This window comes from Trichechus manatus, unplaced genomic scaffold, assembly GCF_000243295.1.
Source record: "Trichechus manatus latirostris isolate Lorelei unplaced genomic scaffold, TriManLat1.0 scaffold00189, whole genome shotgun sequence".
In the NCBI taxonomy this organism is placed as follows: domain Eukaryota; kingdom Metazoa; phylum Chordata; class Mammalia; order Sirenia; family Trichechidae; genus Trichechus; species Trichechus manatus.
The window spans coordinates 1,320,964-1,336,235 of NW_004444125.1; the positions used below are offsets into that span (position 1 = coordinate 1,320,964).

At 41.3% G+C, this 15,272-nt stretch overlaps 1 protein-coding gene across 6 annotated transcripts in view; it reads right to left on the reverse strand.

Moving 5' to 3' along the window:
• NT5C1B (5'-nucleotidase, cytosolic IB) overlaps positions 1 to 14,943 on the reverse strand; it is a 19,320-nt gene extending 4,377 nt beyond the window's left edge. The window contains exons 1-10 of one of the 6 annotated variants that reach the window (XM_004387579.1): positions 14,875 to 14,907; positions 11,308 to 11,397; position 10,895; positions 10,549 to 10,685; positions 9,593 to 9,724; positions 7,663 to 8,109; positions 7,227 to 7,394; positions 6,168 to 6,297; positions 2,908 to 3,030; positions 2,357 to 2,541 (exon numbers count right to left, since the gene is read on the reverse strand). In XM_004387579.1, the coding sequence (XP_004387636.1) occupies positions 2,357 to 2,541; positions 2,908 to 3,030; positions 6,168 to 6,297; positions 7,227 to 7,394; positions 7,663 to 8,109; positions 9,593 to 9,724; positions 10,549 to 10,685; position 10,895; positions 11,308 to 11,397; positions 14,875 to 14,907 (1,446 nt within the window). Of the gene's footprint in view, positions 1 to 2,356; positions 2,542 to 2,907; positions 3,031 to 6,167; positions 6,298 to 7,226; positions 7,395 to 7,662; positions 8,112 to 9,584; positions 9,725 to 10,548; positions 10,738 to 10,894; positions 10,896 to 11,307; positions 11,398 to 12,813; positions 12,841 to 14,874 lie in introns of those variants that run through there. The other 5 variants (XM_004387577.1, XM_012558840.1, XM_004387580.1 and 2 more) reach the window with 5 other exon arrangements.
• Between the last annotated feature and the right edge of the window lie 329 nt (positions 14,944 to 15,272).

Genomic DNA, 15,272 nt, shown 5'->3' on the forward strand with positions numbered 1-15,272 from the left:
CTGGCTGTACTTCTTCCAAGACAGATTTGTTTGTTCTTCTGGCAGTCCATGGTATATTCAATATTCTTTGCCAACACCATAATCCAAAGGTGTCATTTCTTCTTCAGTCTTCGTTATTCATTATCCAGGTTTTGCATACATACGAGGTGATTGAAAACACCATGGCTTGGGAGTATGGCATGGGACTGGGCAGTGTTTCATTCTGTTGTACACTATGAGTCTGAACCAACTTATAAAATATAAGATGTAAACAGGGCTAGTGTATTTCAGTTTTATGTGTTGTATCACGTTAGGCACAAGTATTACTTTATAATTGCCTTTATTCAGACATTATGTATGGTTGAAGGAGATGTGTAGAGGTGCCAAGTTGACAACAGGTAGAGTGTGATGGTTAAGGAAGTGTATCAACTTGGCTGGGCCATGATTCTCACTAGTTTGGGAGTCATATGATGTGATCATTTCCATGATGAGATTTGATATAATGTGATCACCTCCATGATGGGATCTGCTGTGAGTAGCCAATCAATTGAAAGGGAATTTCCTTGGGCGTGTGACCTGCATCAAATATAAGTGGACATTCTGGCAAGGCTCGTGGGCTTTTGCTCATTCTGGATCCTGCAGCTGGCTCTTGTTTATCTGACTTCTGGTTCTTGGGACTTGAGCTAGCAGCTTACCTGCAGTCCTGCCTGCCAATCTTGGGGCTCGTCGATCTTTGCAACCTGTGAGCAAGAGCCCTGCTCTCTGATCTGCTGATCTTAGGTTAGCCAGCCCCTGCAGCTACCTGAATCAGGAGACGCCTGTATCCTGACCCACAGACACTCCAGCCTTTACAACTGCATGAGCCATTTCCTTGATATAAATCTCTCTCTATATTTACTTACATGCTTTACTGGTTTTGCTTCTCTAGAGAACCCAGCCTAAGACAGTGACCAAACTAAAACCCCACTACCAACTATACTTGAGAGGGGCTCAGATAGGAATCATACCTCGTATGTTTCCCATTAGTGGAACACACCTAGAAGAGCCTTCTGGCTTTTATGAACAAACTACTCTTTGTATGTTAAAAACAAAGCAAACAAACAAAAACAACATTTTTATCCACTGGCAGAGGAACTGCCTATAAAAGCAAACATGCTTACTAGAAATTCATTGAGTATTCCTGCAATAACTAGTATTGGACATCACAATTTCAAGAGGGAGTTTAATGGGGGAAAAAAGAGATAATTTAAAACACAGAAAAAAAACCCTGATGTATGCAAACTCTAAAAGAAATTTGGATTATTTACTTGAGATGAGAAAAGGGTATTTTAACATTGTCTTAAAGTAAATTTTTTTTGGGGGGGAGTGGGGAAATCTTCCACATTTCGACAGCAGTAAAAGGCTAATATACAGTAGGCTCTGAATTTCAGCAAAGGAGACTGATATAAAATATAACAAAAGAATTTCCTCTCAATAATAAACTTTGTTAATATTGAACTACTTCATAACACTAGGTCAAAGCTTCTAAAGGAGCTATTTAAGAAGAGAATATAAAGTTAAACTCCCCACACTTACAGTTTAAGTATTACTTGCTGTAACATAAAGTGACAACATAGTAAAATTTTTCAGGCTTCCATTAGTCTATTCATACTTTTGTAAATGTAAGCAAAAATGGCAATAATTAAGTTCAAGTAAAGCTGATAAAAAAAAAAAAAATTGGATTCAACCCCTTGGGAAGAGTCACAGAATAAAACTGAGTCAGTTCAGATTCAGTTTGGAGACTATTTTGATGCTTCAAATTTCCTTTGGCTCAGAAGTTGTAGACTTTGTTCATTTCAGACTGTGATTTTTCTCACTTCAGTTCACAAATTGATTCCAAAAACCCTAAATATTTTGTTTCAGTTTGATTTACTGTTCATAGTCTGCACTTGTTTTAGTCTCATTATTTGATCCAATTTAAGCTCTCAGTTTTTCGGATTTTCTTAATTAGGTGATACCAATTTATTGAATTTGAGGTCATGGACAGAGAGGTTCAACAAATGCTTCCTGGCCTATTTGAAATGATCTTACTAATCTGAGGACCTGTTATATAGAAATGGCTTATTGCTAAGCTGTATTAACTCTGTTACCATAATTTGGTGAACTCATTGTTATGGAAGATAATAGAAGCATTTCAGAAAGGATAAAAGAATATTTTAAAAAAGGTGTCAGCAGCAGATGCTTCAAAATGAGAAATTCTACACAAGAGAGAGGAAATTACAAAGGATAAGACAGTGAGAAGGACAGGCCTGCATAAAATAAAAATCCCACACAATTAACAAATATCTATATATTGGAAGATAATGGATCAAAATTAAATAAAGGTCACTGAACCTACCTGAGCAAGAGGCTTATTCTCAAGTAGTGTTTCATGCTGAAGGAACTTATCCAGCCGATGCTCCTTGGCAATATGTTCAGACTCGTCAGAGAAGAGGACGGCATCCCCATCAAAGGCCACACGGAGCTGTGTGTCACAGTAAGCCATATCTTTGGCTCCATCAAACATTGTTGCAGAGGCGATCCCTGATAGACCATGAGGATTGATTAAAACTCTTCTCAGGACCATAAGTTTTAGTTTCCTCATTTAAAAAAAAAAAAATCCTCCCAGACCCCATGCTTCCTCTTTAGCTATTATCTGATGATTCAACCCCTTCATGCTGTTATCCACACACTGTCTCCATTTCTATAACGGATAGAAACATGTAGAATGGGTTATAAGACTATCACTGAGGATGTCCACCTCCAGGAAGACCAAAGCTCTAAAGGACACACTTGAGGGCTACTACCTGTGAAAATGCCTTAGCAGAAAGCCTACATGGAAATGAGCCCAATGTAAGTAACCACTAGAACCAAATTAGATTAACTATAGGGATAAAACCAGGTTGATACCTTCTTGAATTGCTTCTTGCACTTTTTCAGAATCCGCAGAAAGATACAAGTTGGTAAGATATGCCTTCAGATAGCCAACGGGGCTTTTTCCACCGGTCAGACAGAAGCGGTCAATTAGTAAGCCTGTCATTAGGCAAGAAAGACTTTGTTATAGCAGAGACTAAAGACAAAATACTGTAAATCCATGGTGCCAATGATAGTTACCTTAGGAATAACTGAGTACCTATTTAGGTTTCAGAATTACCTTCATAGCACCACTACTGGAAAAATTATCGGCTATTTTACATAAGAGAGGATGTGTTGGGTACATTATAATTTATGAAATACAGCCACATAGACTGCCAGTTTACTCTCACAACAACTGTATGGGAAGTATTATTAACCCCATTACCAAAAAGGAAATTGACAATGAGAGACTTGTCTAAGCCCACTGGTTTACATGCACTGGGTAGACTTGAACCCAAGTGTTTGATTCTTGTCTAGACTAGAACAGTGCTCTTTTCCTTGAACTACAGCTTCCTCACTCTTTCAAGGGGCCAGTTAAGGTGCGGCTCTATTTTAAGTACCATTTTTGCATTTCTTCAGTTAACAATATAATGCTAATAACAAGTAGTGTTAAGATTTAAATAATTTTCTAAAAACAACAAAACGTCTAAAATTACCACTTTCCTGATGTGAAATTTTAAATGCAGTTATTAGCTGACTAAACAATAATATACCAATAAATGCTTTTCAAGTCAATAACAATTGTTAGAAAAACACAATGTTGGTAAGAGGTTTGCAAAATAGGCAGCCACATACACTATGGATGAAAGTATAAATTGGTAAAAGCTGTCTAGAAATTAGTTTGACATTATATACAAAGAACTTTGACCTAGCACTCTTTTTTTCAGAATTTATTCTAAGAGAATAATCTGTAATTACAGTAAAGATTTTGTTGAAAGGTCTCAGTGCAGGGTTATTTATAAAAGGAAAATATTATCCAACAATGTGAGAATAGTTAAATAGAGTATAATATGATGCATATGATAAAATATTACATACCTATTTAAAGTGTCTTTTACCTGTTACCCGTTGCCATCGAGTTGATTCTGACTCATAGTGACCCCACAGGACAAAGGAGAACTGCCCCATAGGGTTTCCAAGGAATGGCTTGTGGATTTGAACTGCCGCGTTAGCAGCTGAGCTCTTAACCACTGCGCCACCAGTGCTTTATTATTAACAAAACAGTCTCCCTTTTTCACTTAGGCCAGATAATAACACTGGCAGATAATTTAATGATCCAGAACTTATTTATGAAAACCCTGGTGGCATAGTGGTTAAGAGCTACGGCTGCTAACCAAAAGATCGGCAGTTCGATTCCACCAGGCACTCCCTGGAAACCCTATGGGGCAGTTCTACTCTGTCCTATAGGGTCGCTATGAGTCAAAATCGACTTGATGGCAATGACAACTTATTTAGTGACACTGGGACTTCAGAAATGATTGAAACATCACCTTTCTTCTCAAGGAGATCAGTTTGCCGGAGACAGGCATGTAAATAGATAATTATAATACAATATAGTAAGACCATAGCAGAGAGAGATACCAATTGCCTTCAGCACCCAGAGAAGGGAAGGAACTAACTTCCGGGTAAGAGATTGTTATTCCGTGAATAAGGCTGTATGAGAAGACTGAGCTTAATCAATTCATCAGCAGAATTGGGTAGATAAATATGATACCTCATGCTATTAGCCTCTACATGTTCAGTGTGGTGAGGGATAAACCCGTTGCTGTCAAGTCAGTTCTGACTCATGGAAACCCCATGTGTTACAGAGTAGAACTGAGCTCCATAGGGTTTCCTGGGCTATAATGTTTATGGAAGCAAATTGCCAGGCCTTTCTTCCATGGTACCAGTGGGTGGGTTTGAATTGCCAACCTTTCAGTTAGGAGTTGAGTGCAAACCGTCTGTGCCACCCAGGGACTTTGTGGTGAGGGATAGATAGCCCCAACTCACCTTAAAAGATAATAGCTCCCATACTAAGCACTTTAATACATTCTCTGTTTCTACTTCATAACGCGATGAAGACTGCATTTTTAAAAGGCAAAATTTATTTTAAAGTATGTACCAGTAAGATACCAACTTCATAATTGTTGCTGTTGTTGTTAGCTGCCTTCGAGTCAGCCCAGTCCTTTCTTCCTAGTCTGTCTTAGTCCGGAAGCTCTGCTGAAATCTGTTTAGCATCATAACAACACACAAGCCACCACAGACAGATGGGTATTTGTTGAGTATGTGGTACACTGGCTAGGAATCTAACCTGGGTCTCCCGCATAAATTCAACCACTGAATCACCAATGCCATTAGCTTGATAATTAGGGTAATAAAATATAGATCTCATAGCTTAGAATACTGTATATGCTGATTATTTATAAATAAGTGTCGAACAACCAAATGGGCTTATTTTGACTTGTCTCTGAATGACTGGGTATGCCACTTGGAAAATAGGCTGGAAGTCCTCCAGATAAGAAGTTAGGTAATTCCTTAATATGAAAAATGGGGGACTTCCTCTTAGAGTCCCCAACACAATTGATGGAAATCCTATGAAGAGACTGTTGGGTGCTGTCGAGTCGATTCCCACTCATAGTGACCCTAAAGGACAGAGTAGAACTGCCCCATAGGGTTTCCAAGGAGCAGCTGGTGGATTTGAACTGCCGACCTTTTGGTTAGCAGCTGAGCTCTTAACCACTGAGCCACCAGGACTCCATGAAGAGACTAGAGTTAATCAAATTTTCCACGTAAAGGCATAAAGACAGTTTTGCTGCTTATAAGTATGGATTTGATGTGTGGGGAGAGACAGCAGATAAGGAAAATCAAGTTGTACGAGTGGAAAGGAGAGGTGAAAACCTTTAAACCTTTAACATTTATCTGTGGTGAACAAGAAGTTTGATCACAGAGGAAAAAGCCTTTGGGTTGACGGCTCCTTGAAGTCAAGTTAAGAAGCGAAAAACATAAAGCAGAGAAATATATTGCAGGACCTAGGATTAAGACTTTGAAATTCACACTTGACAAGTTAAGTCCAGAGCTTTGGGCCCAGCTCTGTGCTGGAGTTAAAAATGAACATGGTCTCTCTTGTTCTGACAGAGGCAAATAAACATTCCTCACGCAGAAAGGGTGTCAGTATCAAAGATACTGCATTAGTTAGGCCACAGTTAGCCAAATAACATGGCTTCTCTCTTCCAGAGCAGCAAGCAAGTGTTCCACATGGTATTTATTTTACTTACCATAGTGATTGACGCTGTTTATAAGCCGCACTCCCACTTGGGCATGGTTATTAGTCATCAGTACAATATCAAATAAGTCATGTTCATCAGGATACAGCTCACGGAGTCGAGCATTGACATGCTGCAGTGCCTGCAGGTTACAAACATGAACGTGTGTAAAGAGAGGCAGGCAAGGTGGGCATTGGGAGACTGGAGAAGAAAGATCTCATTAGTGTCAAATTCAAGTTCCGAAGACTTCAGTGAAAGATTATGGCTCCTTTAAGGCAGAATTATGCCATTCATTTCTGTATTTTCACCTTCTCAGACAGGACCTCAGTTAATGTCTACTGAAAAAATGGGTAATGCTTGTGGGAAACTGTTACATTTGGTTTACTAGAATTTATGTCTGAGGGACAAGTAGAATGAAGGATCAGGCTAACCCTTTTACAGTTTGTCTATTTTCTAACCATGGATTTTTACACTAGGTTTGTGGTTTCCTCCCATGCTTCCAGTATGCCCTAAAAGTATTTATACCTGCAACTTGTAGCGGTGTCATTTGTTTCTGCATAGTTATGGAGTTATTGTGCAATATTAGTATAGGGTATGTGTGGTTATAAATACTATACATTTCTATATAACTTCAGAGAACCTTACCTTGTGTATAAAAATCATGCCTCTAAGTGCCAAGAGCATCCTGGTTTTCTTAATATGCTATGTTTTGAGGTCAGAGCAGCTAAAAGTGAATTTTATCTCATTTTAATGAGGTGTTGTATTTCTAGTTCCTCTATATTAAACTCATTACTACTTCTCACTACTCCTTCTACGGAGGGAGAAGAGGCTTCTATTGCAGGCCCATGATTTCAACTCCACTCAGAGAGACCCAACGTCCCACATCTAGTGTGAGGAGCCAGGGGCCCTTCCTCAACAATCTAGAAGCCACTGTGAAAGCATGAACTGACCTGGAGTCAATTGGGAAGGGGCAAGAATGACAAGGGTGGGCTAGGAATGATCAGGGAAACTGAACAAGCTGCCAGTAGTCATCCAGCCTCCTATCTGGCCAAAAACTGCTTTGCAGAGTACCTTAACAAAACGGAATGCGGGCCCTGGGGTCAAGATGACGTTCTCATTGTTGAGCTGATATTCCATGTACTTTTCCAGGCCCTCTTCCTCGTAGATTTTCCTGCCGTCCACCATGTTGAAGAGTGCCCGGGATGAAACAGCGATGGTGATGGCGTGCTTGGGTTTGGGCTGCAGACAGGGTTGCCAACAGGAGGATGGTCAGACAGGAAGGCATCAGGGATGAGGGCTCATGCCAGGGCAGGTTGGGGAGAAAACAGCTGGGCCCGAGCTTGGAGAATTGGGTCTCTGTAGTCGGTAGAGGGCTTGGACTCCCAGAGGCTGCATGAGGTGGTTCGGGTGGGGTCGCTGCAGTGGGCTGGATGGGCCTCCCTGCACAATGGGGAGAACAGTTTGGGCTGCAGGGCTGTGAGAAGGGGTGTCAGAGGGCCCTGCTTACCGGCCGGGGACGCGAGCAGCTAGGGGTCTTGTCGTACAGTGTCTTCATGGATGCCCAGTAGTCCTCATCGTCGTCCTCGTCCTGCTGTTGCTGCTGTTCGGACAAACAGTCGCGGTCCAACTGGGCGGAGAGGGAGTAGGTCCCTTTGCGCTGTGCGTAGGCCCTCCATTCGGTGGGGGACAGGCGCGGGTGGTCCCGCTGCTGCGATTCCCGGGCTTCCCGGATTTCCCGGACGATGCCATGAGCCCAGGCTTCCGGCTTCTCCTGCATCTTGGTGCTGCGCCGGGAGCCTGGCTCAGGCTCCGGGGGCGTGGGAGGCCGAGATTCCGGCAGCATGGGTGACTTGGACTGCGTGGGGGGCGAGGGCTGTGCAGACAGTTGCTGCGGCGAGTCGTGCTGGCTAGGGGAGGTGGATGGAGTCCTGGAGGTGGCGGAGCTGTTAGGTTGCTGAAGCAAGAAAAGAAGCATGCAGATTCGAGACCCACCCAGTGTCAGTGCCCCAGTTCCAGTCAAGGTTGCCGCTCCAGCCCTGTCCCCTTCCCTCTGCCAGTCCCTGTCGTATTCCTAAGCTCCAGATTGATCGTAGTTTCACTCTCAGCCCCTTTAAGTAGGGCTTAAAGTGGTACTGAGGTATGTTAGTGTTCTAAGCATTTGGTATTTCTGTAAAATGGACACACGGGACAGTCTGCTTTTGTTTTCCCCTAACTCCTCCATCAGCACCTCACATATTTGTAGGTAGGACACAGGTCCTTATCTTTGTCCTTAGGGAGCTATGACATAGTTTGCAAAGTTCTGCCCCTTGCTTCCCATATACCTGCCGTCAGAGCCCTCCTGGTAGGGCAGAGAGCTTGAGGAATGGCACTTTCTCTGCCACTGCCTCCATATGTGACCTTGGTTAACTGGATGAGGAAACTGTACTAGCTGTTCCCACCAGGAGACTCTACACAGAACTCAGGGTGTCTCTGCACATTTGCCATGGAATAATGCAATGATTGCTGGAAAGGCTGATGGTCTGGAGAAGAGAGTGTCTCCTATTGCCTTTAGTGCTTCATGTGCCAGTGGAAGCTCAATTGGAGAGAATGATCTTCCTAAATAGAAAGGGTCCAGTCTAGAGTAAGGACCCCCTTACTAAGGTAGATGAGCATCCATGTTTTATTTCAGTTTCTATGATTGCTTCACATCTAACTTGAAAATCATATTCTTGGCTAGATTATTGAGGCAAACCTGACGAAGAGATAAAGGGCAGATGGATCAGGCAGGGATATGTGTTTTCCCAGTGGGTGGGTCTGCATCGCTCTCTCTGCAGCCACAAAACTTAAAACCAACTTTTTGGCTTATGTGGCTAGGTCTAGTTAAGGGCTTAAAGGGTTACACAACCTAATACACTCGAACAATTTATCTCCTACAGCGATCTTTCCATCCTCTCTTCTCTGAGAGTCTTACCAAAAGACCAAACCAAACCCACTGCCATCGAGTTGATTCCAACTCATAGTGACCCTATAGGACAGAGTAGAACTGCCCCACAGAGTTTCCAAGGAGTGCCTGGTGGATTCAAACTGCTGACCTTTTGGTTAGCAGCTGTAGTGCTTAACCACTACACCACCAGAGTCTCAGGTACTCGATACATCTTTGTTGAATGAAAGAATGACTGAGAGACCGTAGAGTATAGTGATGAAGTGTGTAGCCTCTGGATTTAGAGACCCTGAGTTTTAATCTTAGCTCTACCACTTACGAATGTGAAACCTTAGGTAAGTTACTCTTTGCTTCAGTTTTCTCAGCTGTAAAATGAGGTTTATTGGGGGAGAGGAGTTTCTTGTGAGAGCTAATTAGCTAAAACCTGTATGTAGAACAGGGCTTCGCACATAGAAAGCACCTGTAGATGCTAATCCTTATTTATCATCTACTCTTTCCTTTTCATCTCCATCTCTACCTTAAGACTGGTGTTCCTGCTTCTGGGTTCGTCCATGGATGGAGCCCTGGTGGATGGGCTCCGTGATGTCCGGGACCATTGATTTCGCACGAGATATCCTCGAGAGTCTGCCTTTGTTAACTCTTGGGATCCCTGTCAAGGAGAGAAGAGACCTAGAGGTGTACCACTCCTTCCATAAATATGTCTGCAGAATAACCATATCAGGCTAAAAATGGTGGGGCCCAATAAGAAGATTCTTGCCCTCTATGACCCTTTATTTAACCTTGACCATGTGTAGTATTCTAGCTCTGGCCCAGTCCTAACTTCTGTGTGGCAAACGAAATGGGGATCCACAAAGAAGAATATCTAAAATCAAGAAACAAATCTGGCACTCTTGTTTCTTTTCACCTGTTGATTCCTCTTTTTAAAACTTAACAGTGTTGGCCATTTTTCCTCCCTTCTTCCCATTCTTTCCCTTAAAGATAAGTCTGTTCACAGATGCTAAAATGATATATCCACCATTTTTTACCAGATTACAAATATGAAGGCAGTTGATACATAAATAGGAGTCCCTGGGTGGCACAAATGGTTAAGTGCTTGACTACTAACCGAAAGGTTGGCAGTTTGATCCCACCCAGAGGCACTTTGGAAGAAAGGCCTGGTGGTCTGTTTCTGAAAGGTCACAGCTTGAAAGCCTTGTGGAGCAGTTCTACTCTGCGCACCTGGGGTCTCCCTGAGTCATAATTCACTTGATGGCAACTGGTTTAGTTTTTTGGTTTTGGTGCATAAATAAGGCTGCATCCGGGCTCCAAGGATGCTGTATAAAAGGAAATAGAGCCCGCTAGCCTTGCCTTTAGGAGGTCAAGGATTGAGAAGACCATGGAGAGGCAAGTGGAATAGTTTGTATTCCCCATATCCTTCCCCTCACCCAGACTGCCTGCGGCTTCCCTCCAAAATCAGTAGTGCAATCTGCTCACCCTGATCATGGTGATCTGCCGGCCCTGCTCCCACAACAGGCACATGTGAATATAAATACGTATTGTGTGGCAGGGGCCAAGAAGTACTGTTCCTGTTCCCTCAGCTGCACAAAGGCAGTGTCTACACGACGAGTGACCTCGCATGGAGCAACATCTCACTGAGTGATTCGGATAGAATGCACGCTTCATCTGAAAGATTGTGCAGAAAATGGTCAATGCCATGGCCAGACTCCCCTTCCCTCCCTGATTTGAACAAAGACCAGTCTGCTCGCATAGGCTGAGCAGAGGCCAAAAAAAAAAAACAAAAAAACCCATTGCCATCGAGTCGACTCCAACTCATAGCGACCCTATAGGACAGAGTAGAACTGCCCCATAGGGTTTCCAAGGCAGTAATCTTTATGGAAGCAGACTGCCACATTTTTCTCCCATGGAGCAGCTGGTGGATTCCAACTGCTGACATTTCAGTTAGCAGCCAAGCACTTAACCACTGTGCCACCAGGGCTCCTCTGAGCAGCGGAAATGACTGTATTTCTATGCCACATGTTCTGTGTGAACATGAGGGATGTGGACTGGAGGGGAAGGCAGGGATCAGCTTCTCCTAATTTTCCTTAACCTCTTCATTAGGATATTAGGTATCCCTAAATACAAATTTCAACACCTCAGTCAACTCCCCCAAAACTCTTCAATCCCCTAATTTTTTTTTTTCATTATACTTTCTGCCTTCTAATTTTCTCACCAGTCCCACAGAGATTAGCTCACCTGAGTGGTCACACGAACTCCTGGTTTCTCAGAATCCTTTCTTTTCTCTCCTTCTAGGCTTTCTTTTGAGTACCTCATCCCGGCCTCATTCTTAATACGGAAACAAAGAATGTTTATTTATTTTAAAATATTAGAGGCATTAGAAACTTTGAGTTTGAAAATAAACAAAAAAAAATTGTCTCTTTTGTCAATATCTCAATATCAATATATATAAAACTCCTTGGAAACCCTATGGGGCAGTTCTACTCTGTCCTATAGGGTCGCTATGAGTTGGAATCTACTCAACAGCAATGGGTTGTATCTTTATATTAATATATAATTATAAATATACATATACATACATATATACATATACGTGTACATATATATGCAGATGACACAACCTTGCTTACTGAAAGTGAGTAGGACTTGAAGCACTTACTGATGAAGATCAAAGACTACAGCCTTCAGTATGGATTACACCTCTACATAAAACTAAAGTCCTCACAACTGGACCAATAAGTAACATCATGATAAACAGAGAAAAGATTGACGTTGTCAAGGATTTCATTTTACTTGGATCCACAATTAATGCCCAGGGAAGCAGCAATCGAGAAATCAAATGACATATTGCATTGGGCATATCTGCTCCAAAAGACCTCTTTAAAATTTTAAAAAGCAAAGATGTCACTTTGAGGACTAAGGTGCACCTGACCCAAGCCATAGTATTTTCAATTGCCTCATATGCATGCGAAAACTGGACAATGAATAAGGAAGACCAAAGAGGAATTGACGCCTTTGAATTATGGCGCTGGCAAAGAATGTTGAATATACCATGGACTGCCAGAAGAATGAACAGATCTGTCTTGGAAGAAGTACAACCACAACCAGAATGCTCCTTAGAAGCGAGGATGGCAAGACTTCATCTTACCTACTTTGGGCATATTATCAGGAGGGACCATTCCCTGGAGAAGGACATAATGTTTGTTAAAGTAGAGGGTCAGCAAAAAAGAGGAAGACCCTCAATGAGCTGTATTGACTGTATTGACACAGTGGCTGCAACAGTGGGCTCAAACATAGCAGCGATTGTGAGGATGGTGCAGGACTGAACAGTGTCTCGTTCTGTGTTCTGCTGTACATAGGGTCATTATGAGTCAAAACCGACTTGATGGCGCCTAACAACAACCTAACAATGTGTGTATAGATATATATATGGAGCCCTTGCGGCACAGTTGTTAAAGTGCTTGGCTGCTAATCGAGAGGTTGGTGGTTCGAACCCACCCACCGCTCCATGGGAGAAAAGACTTGGTGATTTTCTCCTGTGAAGATTTCGGCTTAGGAAATCCTATGGAGAAGTTCTACTCTGTCCTATAGGGTTGCTATGAGTTGGAATCCACTTGATGGCACACAACAACAACAGCAACATATAAACAGTTGTTGTTAGTTGCTGTTGAGTCAGCTCCAATTCACGGTGATATTTTATATAACAGAACAAAACGTTGCCCTGTCCTGTGCCATCATAGTAACTTGTTGGTATATTTGAGTCACATACATATGTTATATGTATATATACAGAATCGTGTGTATATATAGATATATATGTATAGATACAGAATCACGTGTGTATATATACATGTATATATACAGAATCATGTATATATATATATATATCCATGTATATATATCTATATATTATACAATTTTCCCTCTGTTCTCACAAGCGTGAGTGAAAAGAACAGATATCAATGAACTATACATTTTTTTTTAATACAGATATTTGTTGATTCATAGATTTGAGGTATGGAGCATTTGTCATTTAAAACATGATAACATGGCAAGCACTATTATTTTATGGGAGAATTTTCCAGGGGGCAGCAGGATTTGGATTTAAATGTGAAGTTGTTTACACAGATTAACTTTTCCTTTTTCCCTTTTTCCCTTACTCTGAAGATTGCTACTTATGTAACTTTTTCTTTTGCTATATGTAATTGAAACTTTTTTCCTAACTATAAGCTTACATTTTTAAAAAAGTAGATCTAAACCTCATCAATATTAAGCTGATTTTCAAAATCAAGGTCCTTAATTCTGTACAGATTTATTGACAGACATATTCTCCAGAGACTTCTATCCTTATCATCTAATTGCTCATAACAACTAGAGTAACAAGGCGTTTCATATCAATAAACTGATAAAGAAGACAGTGTAAGAGAGAACAAGAAGGCCATAATTCACTTTATGGAAGCCTATTCACATAATTATGTTTTCACTTTCAATCCAAGGAGGTACTTACTGGAGCACTATTTGCACTATTCATGTTAATTCAGTAGCTGTAATTAAGACTGGTGTTATTTATCTGTTTATGTAGCTCAACTTCTAGGTTAGACCAAGGTGCCCGGGGCAGTCTGTTCATCTCTTTATGTTCAGTACCTTGCACCCAAGAAAAACGTGATCAAAGTTAGCTGAATAATTGATTCTGTGACTGCAGAGATTGACATAGCTGTGCGGTCCTTGAACTAATCCTAAAAATCCTTTCACCACCCCACCCCTCCACCGCACACACATACCAAAAACCCATTCAAACCCATTGCGGAGTTCATTCTGACTCATAACGACCCTATAGGACAGACTAGAACTGCCCCATAGGGTTTCCAAGGCTGTAATCTTTATGGAAACAGACTGCCACATCTTTCTCTTGCGGAGCAGCTAGTGAGTTCAAACTGTCAACCTTTCTGTTAGCAACTGAGCGTGTTACCACTGTGCCACTAGGGCTCCTCCCACCCACACACCAGTAACCATAAAATCTTGTTACTCTCTAATTCTAAAAGATCTCTTAAATCCAGTCTCTCTTCTCCATCCCTATTATCATTGCCTTGTTTGGGCCTTGGATCATCATGGGCTAGCCTTTTGAACAGGTTTCATGGCCTCAAATCCTCCCCACTTCTAGATCCAGCCATCCCATAAAGTGATATTTATAATATGTAAATCTAATTATGTTTTTTTCCCGGTAAACTTCCTCTTGATTAGATAAACAAGGCACTCCATGATGTACTTCTGTCTTTAACTTGCGTTCCCTCCAGTATTTACACTTTTATCTCTATGCTCTGCTTATACCAAAAGCCTTGTATTTCCCTACATACCACGCTTTTATTCCTTGTAACCTTCTCAGCTCTTTAATGTTCTTCAAAACGCAGTTCAAAGTGGCCTGGGGTAAGTGCCCAGAGTTAAACATCCCCCTGTGCTCCCTGTGTCCTTTACTGAATTGTACTTTGTTTATGTATTCTCTTTCCTACTAGGCTGTGTGTTCTTCAAAGACAGCAACTGTGTTTTCACCTCTTAGCACTAACAGATGAGCATATGCTCAATAAATGCTGATTTATTGGATTGGCTTATACTAGCTGCTTTAATCTCTTTTTCTCCATTCTTTTCACTTCCTTTTCTTTTCCTCCTTGCCTTTTCCTCTGCCTGTAGCCATTGTCTGAAATAATTTGGTTGTAGCAGAGCATTCCCAGAGGTAAATGATGGTCCAAAACTCAACATTTCTTCAGCTCAGCTCCATAGCAAGGTCCTAGGACATTCATATTCACTGACCTTCTTTTTCTGTTTCAAGGATGTTTGACTCATTTCTTTCACTATTGAAATTCTGTTGTTGTTAGGCAGGTTTTCCTCTCCCCAGCTCCATTTCCTGTTGCTTCTCCTGCTCAGTCTAGCTCTGCATTTAGAATGTCAAATTTATGACATCATATGTGATCCCATAGTAACAAACTGACTCTGAATACATGATTATGCTTTTTTTCAAAAAGCAATATTATTTCTTGATATTTGAGTCTGTCCTATGTGTAACCACTGTCTGTGTTTTTAGGAAATAATGTCTGAACAATGTTCAAATGTATAATATGTAGCAATATCAATACTACTACTTCATTTTTTTTACAACACTTTAAGCATTACTATATTGCTTATCATATCAATCCCAATTATGTACATTT